This window comes from Vicugna pacos, chromosome X (assembly GCF_048564905.1).
Source record: "Vicugna pacos chromosome X, VicPac4, whole genome shotgun sequence".
NCBI lineage: Eukaryota > Metazoa > Chordata > Mammalia > Artiodactyla > Camelidae > Vicugna > Vicugna pacos.
In genome coordinates, this window is record NC_133023.1 from 7,102,690 (window position 1) to 7,124,012 (window position 21,323).

At 39.2% G+C, this 21,323-nt stretch overlaps 1 protein-coding gene across 11 annotated transcripts in view; it reads right to left on the bottom strand.

The window, feature by feature from the left end:
- The window catches only part of MID1 (midline 1), a 333,537-nt gene that overhangs the window by 56,123 nt on the left and 256,091 nt on the right, over positions 1-21,323 (bottom strand). For all 11 annotated transcript variants that reach the window (XM_031671144.2, XM_072956833.1, XM_072956827.1 and 8 more), the window contains one exon: positions 13,202-13,297. In XM_031671144.2, coding sequence (XP_031527004.1) covers positions 13,202-13,297 — 96 coding nt within the window. The remainder of the gene's footprint in view (positions 1-13,201; positions 13,298-21,323) is intronic.

Below are 21,323 nucleotides of genomic sequence, written 5' to 3' on the forward strand. Positions count from 1 at the left end.
AGAGGAAGCTTCTCTCCCATGACCTTCCATTACTCATTTTCAATCTTACATGTCATTTCTCATTAAGTGGCATTCTTTTTAGATGTTGTTCCATGATTCCTGAATAGTGATGTACTGGAAAAATACAAAGTTGGACTCCTATTCAGGCTTGAGCTCCTCAAGTGTGGGTGTCATCTACGGTCCTGCAAAGTGGTGGAGAGCAAGGATTGGATCCCTGCTCTTTGGTATTCCTGACAGTGAGTGAAATAGATTTGATTATATCACTGATTAGACTTGCCCTTGGAGGTAAAACTGGAAATTGTTAAGCTTTATTATTCTGGCTTTCTGATACACCAGTGATATCTACAAAACACCTTGCCTGGCCGTTGTCACTCTAGCATATAAGCAGAAGCTGCTAGCCTGATTTTTAAATATCTCTGATGCTCAGTATTTAACAGTCACATTTGTTCAAATACAGTCAAAGGAGAGTTTAGAGAAAATGAACATGTGAGCTATGGTCACCGGAGGAGAGGGATCTGTGCTATCATTCCATCTGAGAGAAAGGTCTGTGGTCTATTCTCAGAGCGGGACATGAGACTAGGATGGAAGTACAAGTTGTTGCCAGGAAATGCCAGTAGGAGGTTGGGGAAGCGAGACAGGGAAAGGTATGAAACCAGTGAAGTGCGCTTTTACCAAGACTACTGTGGACAAATGGAGATTAATCCCAGTGGGTAACTTTGGGAAACAGTGCAGAATACTCCAGCTGCTGGAGGGGGGAGATGGGCATTTACTCCCCTCTGGAATTAGCTAGAAGGGTGGGGTGGGAAAAGCCCCCAGGCAGAGTCTTAGTCTCTCACAGCTGGAAGCTCTCAGGCCAGGGGACACAGGACTGGTGATGGACGTGGCAATGACAGTCCCAGACAGGAGCGCAGAGGGGACTACGATCTGGATGTTTCTTAAGAGCTGAGGTTATAAGAATGTTCTGTAATCATACAGTAGTGATGGTTAAACAACTTTGTGAATATAATAAAAAAAACAGGAATGGTACACTTAAAAAGGATGAATATTACAACTTTAAAACAGTGAAGTGCATCTGAATTTTAAAAATACTTGGAGCTTATAATGCTGAATAACTAATCTCCAAAACCTAAGTTCCCTGAAAGCATGTCCACAAAATATACAAAGATGCAAACAGATACCCTGCATGAAGGATACAATGCTGATATTGGACTGAATGTGGTGTTAGCTGGCATTTGGTCTTCACAATACTGAATACTGTCACTATCTAAATAAAAACAAAAGCTGTAATGGGGATCAGAGAGCCCTGGTGTTACAGTTGTCGAGTTTGCTCTGTGTCTCCAATGACTTACGGCAAACGGCAGAGCGAGAGGAAGTTTGATATGACAGGGCTTTCTGTCCTCAGCTTGGTCAGTCCTGACTCTGGGGCCACAATATACCTACAAACTTCCAGTTACAACTGACCATAAATGGATCTACCTCTGAGCACGAGGACACCAAGTTCCCTGGAAAAGAAAACTCATGAAATCAAGCAAGTCAGACTAAAATATATGTATTTCTTTATCTAGAGAACACTTCCTTTTCTATCATTTCAACATTTTTAAAAAAATTGAAGCAGAGTTGGTTCGCAATGTTGTGTTAATTTCTAGTGTACAGTATAGTGATTCTATACTATAGTTACACACACACACGCATATATATTTCTTTTCATATTTTTTTTCATTCTAGGTTATTACAAGATGTTGAACATAGTTCCCTGTGCTCTACAGGAGACCTTGTTGTTTATCGATTTTATATATAGTAGCTAGTATCTGCAAATCCCCCACTCCCAATTTATCCCTCCATCCCCCCATTTCAACTCATTGTGAAATTATTATTGGCTTTACAGCTTTAAGCCACAATATGTCATTTTCTGCAGTAAAATGGAATTGTAAACACTTGAGTTAGGGATTACACAAAGTGCTTCTCTCTCTCCCTCCCTCCCTCCATTATCTGAAAGGTCAACTGCATTTCTATATACAAACCTGACAGTTGTGGCCTCCTCACCTCCCTACCTGGGAAACAGAATGCTCTGTTGATATTTGTCAGGATCAGGGGGTGGCGAGGAGGCGGCATCCTGCCAGGTAATGGAAACACTGCTTTCATTTTATTACCAAGAACAAAGCCTTCTTATTGTTTAACAGAAGACTTAAAGGCGGACCTCATGGGCATAGTTCTGATTTTTTCGAGACCACAAATAAGAGGGATTCTTTAAGGCCATTTCATGAAAAACAGCAGGAAAAAAAATACTTCCTTCTGCAAAAATTAAAGCAATGCTTTGTTTAAGTAGCCAGAGCTCGACTTCCAGGTTAGCACGCGCGTGCTCTCTCTGTCTGCACACTTGAGGGCATTGCTCGCCCAGGCAGCCGTTCTTTTGTTAACCTGAGATCAAGGCTATGTCAGAGATACGAAAGAACCACCTTCCTTTAGGAGATCATCTCTCTGCCATCATCCTTTTCAGATAACATGCTAAAAGAAGAAACATTTTGGACCCCAGATAAACAAACCAACACTCTCCCATGGCAAACTATAAAACTGAGAACCACACAAATCTTAATTCAGTGCTTACGCAGATTCTGCCAGCAAACTCAACTTCTGATGCAGTCCCTGCTTCTCAGCTGCAAGTTTTTACTTCTCTCTCCCCTCAGAGTATACATTGCGAAAGCTCCTGGTTTCTGGAGATCTTTGCAACCGTCTTAGTAGCTAAGAACAGAAGCGAGAGGAACTGAGGATGCTCTTATCCCTCCACGGAGGACGAGGACATGATGGTGTACGAGGATGATACACAAAGCAATCCTATAGATGTGCTGAGTGCCCACGTGGTGCAAAGCCCCACACCAGAAACAGAAGTTTGTCCTCTAGAATGACTTCACTAGAAGACAGTTAGCAAACATGCCAACTGCACACATAATTAACTGCTAAACCACCAGCTACAGAAGTTCTACAGCCGTGGGGTCCAATATGGCAGCCACTAGCCACTTGTGGTTTTTGAGCACTTGAAATGTGGCTAGTGGGAGTGGAGGTGTGCTGGGAGGAAGAAACGTATACGTTAATCACTCTTGTATTGATTACATGTTGACGTTTTGAATATAACGGGTCAAAGAAATTGTGTAGTAAAATTAATTTTACCTATTTGTTTTTCCTTTTTTAAAAATGTGGTTACTTGGAAATTTAAAATTATCTATGTGCTTCCATCATATTTCAACTGAACAGTGAATTGGGAGGCTTAACTGTGGTGGGGGTGGAGGGTGTGTGGTCCTTCCCAGACCTCACCTTCTTCTAACTGATTTCCTTTGTATCTTTCACCTAGTGGGTCTGCATCATCTCAGTCTGAAGCTATCCATGCTTACTTTCCTAGGGTTTTCTCCTGAAACTGTGGTGGTGGAAGTTATTAAGTCAGTAGGAGGGGTGACGGGAGGGAAACTGGAGAGCACTGTCACTGTACAAGACGGGCTTTGCCAAAAGGACGGTGAAAAGTGAATCTAATCTGGTTTCAAAGAGAAGAGGAAAGACCATAGAATTCAGATGTCTGTCAGTTGCTGATTATTTGAGGTTGTGTTTTGTGTGTGTGTGTGTGTGTGTGTGTGTGTGTGTGTGTGTGTGTGTTTGAGGATAAAGGGAATCTGATATTTCTTCAATTAGAAAAAAAAGAGTCTGATATCAAAAGTGTCACCCTATAAGCCATCTTTGGACCTAGGTTGACTTGCCACCCTTATCTGTGGAAGTGTTTAAAAGTGTTTCCCTCAAGTTGATTCAAAGTGGCTATCAGGTCATTTTCTAAGGAAAAGAAAGATACTATCCTGCTTCTCAAGGAGTCCAGCCAACTAGGAGATCAAGGAGTCCAGCCAACTAGGAGAGGGAAGAGATACGCACTTAAAAGACGGTGAAGATTTGTGCCCAAGGACTGCATCTGTATCAGTAAATCACTATAGAGTTTTCCTTAAGTTTTTATGTTCAAATTATGAAACTCATTCTATTCATAAATTCAAGAAATTTTATAAAACCAAGAATAGTCACTCTCAGGGAATCCCTGAATCAATGTTTACCTCAAGTTGAACAGACTCAACTCCATTAAACAATCAATTCCATCTAAAAATTAGTTGATTAAGTTTTTGTGCATATTTTAAAAACTGAGGTAAAACTTACATACAGAAATGTATCAATCTCAAGAGACAATTCAATAGATCGTGACAATCAACAAGACCAACAGCTTAAATCAAGATATAAAATATTTCTATCACCCCAGAAAGTACCCCCAAGCCCCTCTTCCAGTCAGTTCTCACCTCACAGGTAATCATTGTTCAGATTTTCATCGCCAAATTCCTGTAACATTTCAAATTGCGTTTATAACTGTAACATATTCAATTTACTTTTTAAGTACCTTAAATGCCTAACAGGACAACATTAAAACCCTACCAAGGTAAATCTTCCCAAGTCCTTAAGTAGCTCTTAGAAATCTAATAAACTTACAAATGTAGTGAAACTCAAGTTCAACTGAATATTCTAATACTGGCTGGAAACAAATGATTTTACGCTTTCAACTTAAAATCAGAGGTCTAAAATAAATGACATGTTTCAGACAGGAATCTCAAAGCCAACCTGTCCAATTTCTGTAACATGTCATATTCTCTTAAATGCTACAAACCCTTACAATATAAACATATGTTTTAGTCTTAAACTGTTAACACAAAATATTGATTCTGTGGCTATTATTTAGATATTCACTTTTTAAAAAACAATTCTCAAACTTCTAGGGGAGGAGGGAAAAAAGAACTTCATTAACTGAAAGAAGTAAACTGGTCAGCTCAAAGAAGCTGAGCTTAGCACAGGGAAATATACACAGGGTGTTATGATGGATCACAGAGAAAAAGGTGTGACAATGAGTGTGTATGTGTCCATGAATGACTGAGAAATTGTGCTGAACTCTGGAATTTGACACAGCATTGTAAAATGATTATAAATCAATAAAAAATGTTAAAAAAAAAAAGCACCTTAGAGTTGAAGAAAGATGGCATAAACCAAATAAAGGTAAACATGTAAAAAAAAAAAAAAAAGAAGCTGAGCTTACCAGGTCAAGGATTAATGGTCAATGATTTGAGACTAACTCAAAAGATCTGAAGGCTCACTGGTTCTACTGGTACCACAGATATATACTCACTGGGCCTTCACTACTGTGGGTCGGACAGGGTTTCCAATTCCCCAGCAGATGGGATTGTTTCTGGTCATGAGAATTCCCCCTAAGAATTTTTAATCATGCCTTTCAACTCTATCACCTGGTTTGGGTAGCTAAAGTTTGGTAACCACTTCAGTTGCTTTACCACTCGTTTGGATTCAATCCATTTCTTGACTGGATGATCCTTGTTATGTCTGGCTTTAAGTCACATTTCTGTGATCACCTGAATGACACTAACCTCAAAGGGCCACTGGGATAATTAAATCAGGAAGTGGTAGCAGGAGTTGGTCAAGTGGTCATTATTGTTTTTCGTGTAGATCTGCATAAGTCCTCCCACTTTTGTTTTCCCTACACTACAAGCTATACCTCGATGTGGAACTGGAACCACATGATACAGTCATCACCTCCTTCTAACAGCTCCAAGAGTGGAGGGGGCACCATCTTCCACCTATGTAAATAGATGGAAGGTGTCCTTGAACTTACCAAAGCCCAATACTGAGCTTGCCTACTTAGAGAAATAGGCTACTCTGAGTGTTTTCATCACCTCGTATATATGAACCTGATGTTATATCTAGTGAAAAATACTTTTAAAAGCACAGTAAAGGCTCTATCATAAATTCCTAGGCCGGGAAGTTACCTCACTTGGTTGTAAAAATCTTTATTTGTGTTACTTTTCACTGAAAGCCCTTTACATTCAGTGGTAGCCTCAGGCTTTTTAAATAGCTGAATTTAAAATTTCATATTTCGGTTTCAAACAAAAATAACCAGTGCTACAATTGCACTCTTGTTAACAAACATTTTATATGCATGACTCAACTATTTTGCTGGGAATTTCAAAATTAGAACAAAGCTCTTCAGTTTTCCGAAGGCATTTAGCAATCAAAAATAGAAGTCAATCGAATGAAGGTAAAAGATAATGTGTCCTGTTTCCTTCATAATCTGTAATTATCTCATATAATATCAGAGATAATTTCAGCTTGATTATCATAAAAAGCAATTTTACACTGAAGAAATAATTTAAACTAGGTATAAAGACCCAGAAACAAAAGAGATTGGTTCAGTAACAAAATGAGGGATTGATGGTTAGGATCATGTTTATCTCTAAAAGTCATGCACAGGAGCAATAATAGGACCCAATCTTCTACCCTCTCATCTGGCATCATTCCTCTCACACCTCTGACTCTTCCACCTGGATCCATCCAACAGCAACATCTCATGTGAAAGTTGAACTATTTACAATAGCCAAGACATGGAAGCAACCTAAATGTCCATCAACAGAGGACTGGATAAAGAAGTTTTGGTACACACACATACACACACACACGAATACTATTCAGCCATAAAAAAGAACAAAATAATGCCATTTGCAGCAACATGGTTGGACCTGGAGATCATCATACTAAGTGAAGTAAGCCAGAAAGAGAGAAAAATACCACATAATATCATTCATTTGGGGAATCTAAAAAGAAAAAAAGGACAAACGAGCTTACAAAACAGAGACAGGCTCACAGACACAGAAAACAAATTTATGGTTACTGGGGGGGAAGGGGGTAGGGAGGGATAAACTGGGAGCTCACGATTTGTAGGTACTAACAACTATATATGAAATAGATAAACAACAAGTTTCTACCGTAGAGCACAGGGAACTATACCCAGTATCCTGTAATTACCTATAATGAAAAATATGATAAGGAATATATCTGTATACCTGAATCACTATGCTGTACACCAGAAATTAACATAACATTGTAAATCAACTCTACTTCAATAAAAAGAAATTTAAAAAATACCCTGAAACTTCATGTGAAAGCTTAGAACTAAGTACAATAGCCATTTCTTCAATCTGTCACAACCTGTTCTTATTATTCTTTATGTCATGCCAGAAATACCCCTGCTGCTCTCATGCAGTATTTAAATATTTCAAGGCAAAAAGGTTGTGTGTGGAAGAGGGCAGGGGAGACGTTATAAAGAATTCCTCTATTCTCTGGGGAGAAACTACATTGAGACAGGTCAGTACATGAATGTCTTCCCTCTTCATTCCTACTGCTCATTCAGCCCCCCAATTAAGGCTGATTATTTCATATCTAAGTATTAGCCTTGGAAATCTGCAGTACTAATTTCCAGCGTGTCAGAGGGACTGTCTTCAGAGGCATGTACATGTGATCATGCAACGATCCAAGCCACCTGGTAGGATTCTGAATATGACACAATAATGCATTCCATCCAAGCTGGAAATATTGTAGATGACAAAAGGTTTGGATGTTTTTTAAAAAAAGTTTCAAAGTTGAAACTTGAGAATGGTATTTTGAAAGTAATACCAAACTAACTAAGCCTTATATTCATTCATTCATAAGATTAATCTCTTATTCCAAACACTGGAAGATTTTCTACTGATGTCTTCCCATTACTCCCCATGAATATACCTAAGAAGGTACCACAATCCAATGCCTTTTATGAGTCAATTTTTTTAAAGGCAAAAGTACTGAATCTAAGTGGAGACATTCAAGCATGTGGTATATACTACCTTAAAGATAATTAAATTTAATCTCCACTGAGAAAAGCTAAATTTGCGTCATGAATTATCAATTTTAGCAAACTGGAGGAAGGAAACTGGATACAAAGCCATTAAACACATGCAGTAGTCAAAAAATGAATCTCCCCCAGAGAAGATGAAGTTCCATGTAGCCCAACAGTTTCTTTTCTCCTTTGTCCTGAGAATCTTAAGACTTGAATTTAGGAGTCCAGTCTTTACCACAGTGGCTTGTCATAACCCAGTTTCTAAATGCCTTCATATTTGAACTATCACATTATCCTCATTCCAGAACTGTTTACATGAATAACTGTGGGTTGCCTGATGTGGTTCCAGAATTTGACTCTAAATATACTTTGAGAACATTCTCACAAGTGCTTGTATGGAGTCAAAATCTAACCCTTATCTGCAGTGACAATGCATTATGACTTTGGACATTCCAGTTGGCCCCTAGCTGGATACACGTCATCCAAGATCAGACACGTGTCCCCAGGATACACACAGCGCAGTTGGTGTTGCACCTAGCCCAGGGCAACACACACACAGTGGATGCTCCACATGCACTAGTGGAATGAACAAATGAGTGGACCATTTAACAAACCAAAGTAACTGACTGCAGGCAAAAATGTACACCCTCACCCAGAATTCTGTGACCACAGCTCACAGATCAACAGTGCCCAGAACAGGAAGAGCAGAAAGTCGTGTTAAGCTAAATTATCCAAAACTTGGAAATAAGGCAAAAAAAAAAAAAAACAAACAAACAAAACCCAGACCGTGAGCCCTTTCAGTGTTATACAGAGCATACCCCAACAAGCCAGCCTCAGCCAATGGCTCCAGAAAAAGCAACTGCCAAGGTTTTCATAGAGGGAGAATGCTTTCACATAAAACTACACAACAAAACTAAACATAAAGGCTTCTCTTTCTTATTGACCCAGCCATTTTTTCCCTTATTTCAAAGTTTACATTTGAATGCTTTTAGGGCTTGGTGAATGGCTGAAAAAGTATTTTACAGACCCTCATCTGTTTTCCCAAATCAATTTTTACCATTTCTTAAGCTACCATACATAACAGCTCACCTTCTTCTCTCTCAACTCACAGGGCCCAACATCTGAGCAAAATTCAAATGATAAATGACAATTTACCCACAAGAAGCTTGTCACTCAACATGTCACCTCGTGCTGGAAAATCTTTACTGGAAAGCCAAAAAGAAAGCAAACTTCCAATTACAATAAAAGAAAAAAATAGTTTAAAAACTTAGTGTGAAAACAATGGCAAAAGGACACAAAAACGTGATTATAAACAAGGCAAGATAAGCCAAAGGAGCTAAAGCCAGGATTCTGGCTTAGAGAGTGCCGCGCTAGGATGAGCTTGGGCAAGGACGGCGAGGGTCAGTGAGGCTTTGTCTTCTCCAAACTGCTATGGCAATGAGTCTCCCTTTCGCTGTTTCTCTCTACCATCTCACTGTGGATTTAGTCACTGGTCACCTGTAGTTCCCAAAATGAGTCCTCTTGTGTGTCCAGGTGTTGTATTCACTGTGAAAGACCTTGATTCTCAGAATGTGTAGATAATATAATTTGTATCAGTGATTCAAAGCATTTGCTTAGCTGAACCAAATCCTTTGATTTTTAAAAGGAAATGGGGAGGGGGACGAGATGATGAAGAGACATAGTCCAGATCTGACCTAGAAAGGTGAAGTTCTGCAGATGACTCGAATTTTCATCACTTTTCATGGGCTTCTCCGGTATCCCATCACTAACTCCATACTCTTTCCAAGGCAATTTTCTACTGCATCCTTCCGCTGAAGAAAACAAAACTCTGGCTAAACCCCACTAGTTTTTAGAATCCCAGCCACCAAATTACACAAACACTTTTTGGGAGTCTACCTGATCCTGCCCCTTCTATGCCTCTATCCCTCAGTCCTAAACTGCCTTGGCCTCATACCCTCCGTTCTCTAGCTCTAAAAAGATTTGGTACTTACTATCGAAAAGCCAATTTACTTGCTGACTCTCATTTAGAAAACAAGTCATGAAAACAATGAGGATGAGGGGGGAGCCCTTCAAACTCTTTTCATTCTAAAGAAAAGCAGAAGTGAATCCCAGGAAGGAGGTGTGGACTTAGAAGGATGTGGCATTTCCTCAGGATTTGGTGGGAATTCATTGATTTAATTTACAACAATTGAGAGTTGCCTCTGTGCTTTGAGCCTTTTTAGCTCCAGCTGGCATGAGGATTATTTTCCCTTGGAATGCTCATTCCAAACACAAGGACAGCTTCAGGAAGAGGAAAAGGAAGAATACAGTCTAGGAACCTAGGATGTGAACCAGGAAATTCTTTTCCACTGCGCTGATTTAAAAGACTGTCATGCTGGTGCCTAACAAATCCCACTACCTTTTTTGGAGCTCACTAGCGCTGTGACATTTTCCCTTGGATGTGCAATTGTTTTGCATCAGGCTATCCATCCTATTTTTCCAATAACCAAAAATATCATTTCCTGAAAAGAGTTAGGGGTGCCAATTGTAATTGGGAAAATTACACAGGACTTCAGGTTCCTCGAGCCCTCACTAAATCTTCAAGAGCAAATAAAGCTCAAACTCAGCTGCAAAACTGAAGTCCACCAAGCTCTCCCCAAAGCCAGTTCCTCCTTATCCACCCTCACACACCTCCCGCTCCTACAGAGTGAACTCCTGGCTTTGTGCACATACAGTCTTCATCTCTCCATCCCCATGCCTTAGTTTGCCCTGTAAGCAGTGTCTCTCCTGTCTCTCTGCAGGCCCCAGTGTTACATATCCTCGAAGGCAGGCTCAGGTTGTGTGCTACCTCCCGCAGCCCCCAGCTTGAAGAAATTTCTCACTTCTCTGCAATGCCAAGGTATATAATTCACACCTCTCTTGCGGCAATTCGTTTTCTGTTTTGTATTGTATTGTAGCTGCTCTTTCGTCTTAGTCAAGACAGTAAGTTCCATGTGGGTAGGGTCTTTGGCACCTAGCCCAGGGCAACACACACACAGTGGATGCTCCACATGCACTAGTGGAATGAACAAACGAGCGTGACCATTTAACAAACCAAGTAACTGACTGCAGGCAAAAATGTACACGTTCACCCAGAAATCTGTGACAACAGCTCACAGATCAACAGTGCCCAGAACAGGAAGAGCAGAAAGTCGTGTTAAGCTAAATTACCCAAAACTTGGAAATAAGGCAAAAAAAAAAAAGAAAAGAAAAGAAAAGAAAAAGAAAAAGAAAAAGAAAAGAAAAAAAAGGACTGTGAGCCTTTTCGGTGTCATACAGAGCATACTCCAACAAGCCAGCCTCAGGAAGGGTCACCTGACTCTCCAGTCTGCGATATAAGAGAGTTTGACTTTCTATTTATTACTGAGTAGGGCTTTGTCTCTGCAAAGTTAAATGTTAACTTAGAAAAAGCTGATGACATGCAAGTTATTTTGCCCAAATGTCGCAATTTGATTGCCTCTTTGGTCACTAACCCCTTTTGCATCTGACTTAGCTATCTTATTTTTATTTTTTAAAATTTATTTTTTTTGAATTATGGTCGATTTACAATGTTGTGTTATTTTCTGGTGTACAGGATAATGATTCATTTATATATATATATATTTTTTTTCCTTATATATATTTTTTCCTTTTCATATTTTTTCATTATAGGCCATTACAAGGTATTGAATGTATATATATTTTTTCCTTTTCATATTTTTTCATTATAGGCCATTACAAGGTATTGAATGTAGTTCCCTGTGCTCTACAGTAGGACCTTGTTGTTTATCTATTTTATATACAGTAGTTGGTAGCTATCTTGTTCTAGCATTCTTTTCCCCCTCCCATCCCTTCCCCCTATGTTTGTATGTATCAGTTTGATACCCTCCTTTAAGCCAGATTTATCATCTTGCAGGAACCTTCATCAAAGATTAAATAAATCTTCAGTGCAGGCTCATGTGATTATTATATGAGATTGAGATGCTCAATTTTTGAAAATTATACTTTGAGAAAATTAATAACTGAATAAGTGAACACGTGTAAAAATAGGTGCTGTTGGCATCATTATCTGTCTACTTATAATTTTCTTTCATTTTTATCTATAATAAATTTCCCAGATACCACATTTATTCACGCACAAACATTTCTTTTCATTCTGAAGGATTTATCCAGGAATAACAGTAAATTGAATAAATATTCTTTACTCTTTGTCTAGAATAACTTCTAATGGCATGTGTGTCTATCCGGAAGTCTGCTACAATCAATTCAGTAACTGCTTTTTAAAAAAGCCTCTATCTCAACTAAATACCGAATTTTTTGAGATAAAAATAAAATCTGCCTGTACATTTCTTGAATGACACATCGATCATTTGAAATTACTGAACATTATAGAACGTAATTTTACATGTTAGGATGAACAGCATTTTGTAAGTTCAAGCCATACTAATGTCACATTAGGAGCAAGACAATTGTTCTGAAATCACTGCAGACAATAATGGAAACCAGACACTAACACTTTAAGAAGTAACTAGCTGAAATTGAATGAAATAATCACCCACTCCATAAAGCATTTGTAAGATTTCCCCATAAAACACAGGTAATTTTTTTTTACCTGAAGAGAAATAATTCTTTCTTATTGTCCTAAACATCAAATGCCACCACATCATAAAAATAAAATACAGCACATGGATCAGTTTTTTGTTCATCCACTTAATTCTGTAATACATAGTCACTTTACCCTATAATAATGAAAACATTATGCTTGTTCGCTATTATTCACAATGTTGTTTAATCAGCAAGTCTCCAAATGTTCCCTGGAAAGATCACTGCCAGAAGTGAATCTGTTCTAAGCGCAGGGTTGGAAAGATCTGGGTTCTGCAACTTGACCTTGCTGTCACTGCTGCCTGCACACTCTTGGCTTAATCCCAACACACTGCAATTGTGGTCAATTTCATGGAAACCCATCTGACAACCAAGATGTATTTAATACACCCCAGTAGCAGGTTGAATTGTATCCCCCCCAAAAAGTGTGTCCAAAGTTCTAACTCCCAGTATCTGTAAATATGATCTTATTTGGAAATGGGGTCTTTGGGGTCTTTGCAGATGTACTCATGTTCAAGTGAGTTCACGCTGGAGTAGAGTGGAGCCTAATCCAATGACTGGTGTCCTTGGAAGAAGAAGGAGATTTGGACACAGACACAGAGACACACAGGGAGGGTGATTAAAATCTACAGTATTAGAAATGCTAAGGAAAGCTGGATCAGGGAGAGCTGTGATGAGCATGTGGGCAGACAAAGCACTGGACGGGGAGAGATGCTCTGAGGTACTAGTACCTTCCAATTACATCCATCTTAGCTATCTGGCTTCTGCAAACCATCTAATTTTAAGAAGATACCCATTTTAGAAATATATAAGAGAGGGTATAAAAACCGTGATCTAGCAGTTTTCATGTGAAAAATACCATCCAGAGATACTCACCTCAACGTGTTGGCACGTTTGGATGAGTTTAGCCAAAAGGGTCTCCAGTTCCGTGTTCCTCTTAATAAGGTTGGTGAGGTTACTCTCTAAGTTTTGCTGTTCAAAAAGAAATAGAGAGGAAAATATTATTCTGCATTCTTTTAATACTTTAGTATACAAAAAATTCCTCATGCTCAGGAAAACGGATACATTTTTTAGAAATCTCAATGAAATCTATGCCATTTCAAGTATGTATAGACTTGAAATGGATTTTTAAAAGTCACATTTAAAAGAACATTTTAGAAATGTTCAAATTTCATTCTTTTTGTTCCTGCTTCCTGCACTAACTCAGGCATACTGAACTGAATAATTAGTCGTAGGTTAATATCAGGTTGTGAACTAGGGAGAAAAGAGGAAATTGGATGTCTAATTCCTTTAGCTGAATCAGAAATGGCAATAATAAAAGGAATATATTCCCACATCAAATCAATGCTATTGGACTTTTAGGATTTACCATCTTATAAGAAGGCTGAGGTCAGTCCCAGAGGAAGATCTGAATTGTCCACTAATGCTAACTCTATGGCCATTAATAGGCATTTATAGGATGGCTTTGTAATACATGTTTATTCATTCACTGTACGTTACATCATATGTGGTTCTATTCTTTGCCTGTCAACCTATCAATGCCAGATCAAATTTCCTTGAATGTTACATTTTTCATATCACTATTCTTCTTAAGAATCTAGAATTATTTCCTATTCCTTTAGAATATCCAATTTAAAGTTCCCCACAATGATTAGACATCCTATTTTCAACCACAATAACCCTCTGTTCTGAGTAAGATGCCTTAAGAGTTCTCCATTGCTTCTCATTATGTATGCTCTTCATTTATATCATTCATTCATTTATTCATCCATCCATACAAGTATTTCTGGAGATTCTACTACATGCCAGACTCAGAGAGAGAAACAAAAATAGAAAGATCTACTCCCTGCCTGCAAGGGGACAACTCTACAACTGGGAGAGAGAGATGCTGTGAACAAGAGAAGGGGGAGAGTTGGGCTGCCTGGAGAAGGCTTCCAAGAGGACACTGTCTTTTCTCAGAGGCTGGAAAGATGGTGACCAAGAGTGATTTCTTAGGAAGATGGAACAGAGGTGGAGGCAAACATGGGGACGTGCACTCCACAGGCAGGGAATGTGTCATACGTGATGCCACACATGAAGATCAGGGCGGCATGAGAGGCCAAAGGATCAGGGCAACTGTGTTTTAACATAGAGCCAATTCCACAGATATGGTGAAGATATGGAAAGGAAATCTCATGGAAAAGAAAACAGACTTAGTATTTGTAATGCCATCTGACTAAAAGGATTTGGATAGAATATGAGGGGAACTTTGGAAATTAACCATTTCATAAAGCTGAAAATAGTTCATTACGCTGTGAAATTTACTTCTGAAAATGTTTACTCTTTCTACTTTCCTCACTTTTAGATTTAGAAAGGTATATTCAGATAAAGAATCACTTTTATTTAACACTTAAAAATGCATAAGTCAGAAGTAGAAATCTCTCTGGTCATTCTTAAAGAAGTTATGCTTATTAATCTGGTGTTTATCCTATTGTCTAATTTTTAAAAATTTCAGTGACCACATTTTTCATTTCCAGTAGGTTCTTTATAACATCTCCCTTTCTTGTTGAATTGCTTTCTGTTCCTGTTCCCAGATGCGATTCTCTTCTTCATAATTTCAAGAGAACAAAACCTACTTATTTCTAAGCTCTTTTGAGAAAAGGCAATTGTGTATTTTCATGTGTTTGTGTAGCATTTTCCAAGAATCTCACTTCATCTTGTGTCATCATTTCTGTGTGACCGCTCATCTGATGTGAACTTTGGGCCCCATGCTGTGATCTGGGGATTCACACAGCCCAGCTAGGTGAGGTGCCCACTGTGGCATTAGAGCATGAGGTTGTTTCCCCAGAGAGGGCACACCCACAAGACACCCACGTGCCAAAGAGGCAAAGACCCTGGTTTGACTCAGTGTCTCTACTTCCTTCCACAAGAATCCTGTCTGGCTCCAATTTCAGAGAAGGTGGGAGGTACCCTTGGAGTCCAGCGTGTACACAGGGAGTCCTGGCCTCCAGGTGTATGGGGCATCTGAGGCATCTGCCATGTGGCCACATGCGGGGCACACTCCACCATGTTTCCCCATGGCCCCCACCACCCCCTCTCTTCTCCCCCTTCAAATTCTACGCGTCCTTTCATTTCCAGTTCTTGGAAACTTTCCACTTATGGTTTTTATGGGGGGGGGCGTGGTGGTAATTAAGTTTGTTTATTTTTAGAGGAGGTACTGGGGATTGAACACAGGACCCTGTGTATGCTAAGCATGTGCTCTACCACTTGAGCTATATCCTCCCCCCACCCCACTTATGTTTAAGCTTGGTTATTATTCTTAAAAATCCATTTTTAAAATATTTTATCTTTCATTCTCATGTGTTCAGAATATCGAGGGAGGTTTTGTGCATTACTTCATCTGGACTGGAAGGCCAACAGGAAATCTTCCATTTTGACTTTGAGATACTCAAAGCATCTCAAATATAAATATTTTAAGGGAGAAAAAGGATCATTTCTCACTTGAAGGATGGGATAAAACAAAAAAGTCAGAGAGTGTACCAGACAGAGCAATTGTGGCGCAACTTAATGATCTCACTTTTGCATCAAAGAAAAACTTGCTTTCAAAGCTCTTCACCACCACACCAACAAAAGCCAAAAGTTGTTCTGCTGTTTGGATTAAATGAATTGCAGTCACTTTATGGTCAGAGACTAGAGAATAATTTTAAAGCATTCCAGAATTTAATGTCCTAGACTTAGATATGACTACTTTATGGTGTATTTGTCAACTTCTTTTTGTATGTTAACCTTCAAGAATCCTTTTACTTTTTTTTGGCTGACCCTTCAGAGCAGGCAATTTCTAGAGAAATACATCATCTAACTGTTTAAAGTTCAATTGTCATAGGTACGACGTTTCTAAAGCTAGTCAACAAAAGAGATCCAAATAAATAAAATCTAACACGTTGAGATTTTACAAACATCTGCTTGCTTCCCTCTCCCTTTATTAAGTATACATCGTGTATAAAATCTGTTTTTTATCAACTAATATGTAGACTAAAGCCTGTGGTTTAAACACACTGACCAATCTCAACCCTTTGGGGTTATTCAAATTTAAATAGTACAAGTGTTACTGAAGTCCGCAAAGAATTACCGAGTCACTTAGAAGTATAAGAAAGGGAAATGAAGCTGAGAGAGAGACTGGTTTCCAGGAGGTACCAAAGGGACTGACAACACCTTTCAAGAGAGCCTGGGGAATGGGAAGGTAACAAAATCCAGTCCTCAATGAACCATGCATCCATAAGCTTCGACTACAGGGACTTCTGTAGAGTTTTCTAGAATTTAACTGTATCACTAACATCCTGTGTGGGCAGTGAGCAGGTCCTATAACCTCTTTGGTTTTGACTGTGCTTTGTGAAAAAGGAGAGAGAATATTTTTTGGCTTCAGAATCTTGGGACTAAGTGGATATAAGTATCTACTTCCCTACGGATATCTAAGGAATTCTACAGAGCACACACACACACAATAGTTCTAGTTTCCTGTTCTCACCTCAAAAACGTCAATATATTTGCATCTACTTTGGGAGCAGAACTTTGTAGGAGTCCAAGGAGTCGGCATGAGCGGCCACACGTGTAGAGCGATAAGCCTGAGGCTCCAGCTGGATTCTCCTGGACAAAGGACTCTTGGGCTCAGTTTTCCCATCCACGGTGTAGAGAAACAACACATTTACCTACCTAAGCTACTGTTCAGTTCAGGGCAGAAAGCAAACACCTACACCAGAAGCTACACAAATGTTGTTTGGAATCATGAGTTACAGGATGAAAACATCGTTTGGTGTCAAGTATCAGACCCTACTGGGCCCAGCTCGGGCAGGCTGATGGCTTTTTGCTGCAAGCACCTGTTCCTTTTGGCTCCAGGGCTCTCTCTGGCCCCGGGCTGGGGAGAACAAGGGAGGCAGACACCCCTAGGAGCAGCCCTCAACCAGCAACTATTAGTAGTTGGTGTGTGAGCAGCCCAGCTCCCTCACACTCGGGGTGGGATCACTCTGAGTGGGTTTCAGAAAATCTCCGAGAAGCCCCACTGGGAGGAGCCCAGGGCCCATAGCAACCGCCTGCTCATGACCACACGCTCTTTCCGCTTCGACCCTTCTCTGTCCTGCCTCCCCCTCCCTTACAGATGCTTCCTGGATCACCTCCCAATTCGAATTCTGAGTTAAGGTCTTGTGGGAGAATTCAACCAAAGCCTTCTCCATAAACCTCCTGATCTGTTATTTTTGAGTAATCCTTCTTATGAGGAACAGCCAAATTAATAGAAGATTGCTTTTGAAAGACATTTGCAAATCCAAGAGTTTGTTTTCTCTTCCCCCATCTTCCCTCTTGGTAACCTTTTCTAGAGATCAAATCTCCTCCAAATTCCAGGCTCTAAACCAGCTCTGTCACTAGAAACACAATGTGAGCCAAAATGTGCGTCACATTTTAAAATTTCTAATAGTTATGTTTTAAAAAAATAAAAATAGGTAGACTTAATTTTAATATTTTGCTTCACTCAAAATATTCCAAAATATTATTTCACCACATGGTCAATATTTTAAAACTGATGAGCTACTTTACTTTCTTTTTTCTTTCTTTTTACTAACTCTTTGGCATTTGGTATGTGTTTTACTCATAAAACACATCTCGATTCATGCCAGCCACATCTCAAACGCTCAGGCCCTACATTATTGGACAGCACAGCATTCAAGTCTAGAACAGGAGTCAGCAAACTTTTTCTGTGAAGGGCCAGGTAGTGGATATTTTAGGCTTTGTTGGCCATATGTTCTCGATTCGGTCCCAGCTACTCGATTCTGCTGTTGTTTTAGTAAGAAAGCAGCCATAGACAGTATGCAAATGGGGGGTAAGGCTGCAAGCCAATAAAACTTTATTGACAAAAACAGGTGGTGAGTGAGATTTGGCTCACAGGCCAAGCTCCTGCCTGGGCACATGCTCTTCCCTCTGGAATGCATCTGCATGGCAGGAAATAATTCTACTTTAATAACGAAACCACAGTATGTATTGAGTACCTGCTGTATACCCATCACTGCTTAGTTTGTTCCCATTATAAACCCTCAAATATTCATTGTGGGAACAATTAGCATGGAAAACTGAATATGTGCTGGAGAACACTTCTGAAATTTAATGTAGTAAATCCACTAACTAGTTAGTTCACTTAATAGCTATTACGGGTGATTAAAAAGATGCCTTCTACCCTTTAAGGTTTTTCTCATTGGTACTGTTGAGTCTGAACCCAAGAAGAGGAGCTTGACAGTTTAGAAGCATTCAGAAGGGATGCTATATAATTCTATCAGACTACAAAATTTCTGGGAAAGCAAATGCTACATTGTTGAATATATTTTTATAGGCGCGGGCGTGTAGAAGTAGATAGTGTAGCAATTATCATTGACACATTTCCTCAAATTTTATCTAAAACCAAAGTCAAGTTGTTCCTAGCCTTAATTCACTACATTTCTCCAAGATGTTTTTGCATAGTACTCCTCTTACTCTAGGAAGGGAAAGAAGAGTCTATGGCGAGAAAGACGAGGCTTTTCTAAGTGCGAAACTATTTGATGGAATTGAACACCTCCCCCCCCCCGTCATCACCACCACCGAAGAGGAATATAAACAATTCCAGACAGTCCTTCTAAAGGTAAAGACATAAAGAGGCAGATTCAGTTACTTAATACTAAGCAAAAGACTGGGTACAAGTCAACTTTGTGAAAGACAAAGTCATAAAACATGTGTTGTTTAAAGAATGAGGCTCCTCTGCATCCTTCATGCAGAAAGAATGCCTAATTTTTCCTAGAAGTTTTGTTTTAATGCATACATTTCTAATGCATTTTCATGGAGCCATCCTCAGCCTCCTTCATGTTATGTAGTTTTGAGTGAGGCTGATTTGAGTTGATAATTGAACCATCCGTGGCAGGATAGCTGATTTGACAACCAATCTCAATACGAGCCTTCAGGCATGGATATGGATACCAGCCGAGAATAGTAAATCCAACTTAACAGATGAGCTTTGTACTTCTACATACATTGACACCCAATCCAAGGGCAAGGTAAGCAGACAAAAATACCCCTAATTTTAGCCTTCGGAGACCTGTACCTAAGAGTCGGGTTGCAGGGAATTAATGACTTGTCACTGAGCACTACTATTAAAATGGATGCCTGAAACAGGAGATTTCAGTAATTCCTTTCGAGTTTGTCCAGGTCTTAAAGAATGTTTGCTCTTATTCTGAAGTCAATGCTTCAGAATGTCTTTAAAGTATAACATTAAGTCTGGATACCTTTCAAGGCAAACACAGATCTGGCTTGTTTCATTCCATAATATTCAGAGCGACATTCAGGAACTGTGTTCGTAGCCCTGACACCCAATACCACCTCTCCAGCGTGATCAGGATATGAACACGTCGACTGCCACAATCCGTGCATTTTCTTCTAACAAACTTTAATCACAATCCTTAATATGAAAACACACCCGTATTAACACATGCCACCTGCATAAAAGCATAAATTCTTTATACGTAACTAAACTCTTTAGATATTTTAACTACACTGCAGGAATTTAAGGCGATCTTCAGGTTGAACTCATGATAGACCGCAAATACGTTTGATTTATATCAGTTTTATTTTTAATGCCTTTTTTCATTGGTTATGATAGTTAACATTTCCAAATGCCCTGGCAAGACAGGTCGCCCAGGGAACTTCAAAAATATAATAAACCCAATCTGCATACAAATTTAAGTCTAGTGCTCCATGGACTACAATTTAAGCCATTTTGATATGTGATACTATATTTACTTTGTCAGGTTTTATTTGATATTCTTCTATTAACTCCACAGAACCTGCTCCATATATTTATAAATTCTATCATCAAGAGTTCAGTGTTTATGACTTTAATCTAGTAGTCAGTTAATATACAGAGAATAATTTTTAAATACTGTTTAGAGTCTAGAAGACCTTTCAAAAGTTAACGGAGATAAATAAGTACCTCAGTATAGTTATATTCATTTAGTTGAATGGATAATTTCAGCAGATCCAACGATGCTACTCTGTACAGGCATAGAGATGTAAGTGGCCCTTCTTGTTCACTCCTCATCCTTCTGCCCTATTTCTGCCTGTAGTAAGAGACTTGAGCAAATGACCAATAACGTACTTGTCAGTTTTGAGAATCAATACTGAGTGAAGGGAGCTGGACTTAAAAGGACCCTTCGAAAGTCTCTAACTTAAAAATAACGAACTCCCACAAACTAGTGGGTACCAGAGGGGAGAGGGAAGGGGGGAGGGGCAATATAGGGATGGGGAAAAAGGGGGTTTTATTATGGGATTATATGAAATCATGCATGTGACCCTTTTGAAAACTGTAAAGCCCTAGAGAATTTAAAGGATCTTTAATTCAGTAAAAGAAAATCTCAATTATTAAAAAATAGATCTCTTAAAAGGACACAAATGAAATTATTAACAAAACAGAGACAGACTCACAGACACAGAAAACAAACTTATGGTTACCAAAGGGGAAAGCGGTTGGGAAGGGATAAATAAGGAGTTTGGGATTAGCAGATACACACTACTACATATAAAATAGATAAACAAGGTCCTACTGTATAGTACAGGGAACTCTATTCAATACCCTGTAATGGCCTAGAATAAAAAGAATGTGAAAAGGAATATAGATATGTATAACTGAATCACTATGCTGTACACCAGAAATTAATACAACATTGTAAACCGACTATCCTTCAATTGAGAAAATGACCTCCTAAGAGAAACGTTTTAGAGAAAATGACTATAACTTTTATCAATGAAACATACGGGAAGCATTTCGTAAGATTACAGCATAGGAATGAGAGCCAGAAAAGTCCATTATGCCAGCCATCTTGCTGTCTTTCTCTGCTGACTGTCCCCAGTCAGGTTCCTGAATCCTTCCAAACACAGCACAGCATACCCATGGGGTTGACTCAAGAGAGGTGACAGATCTGTCAGTCAAGCATTAGATGGTGAAAGGATTAGA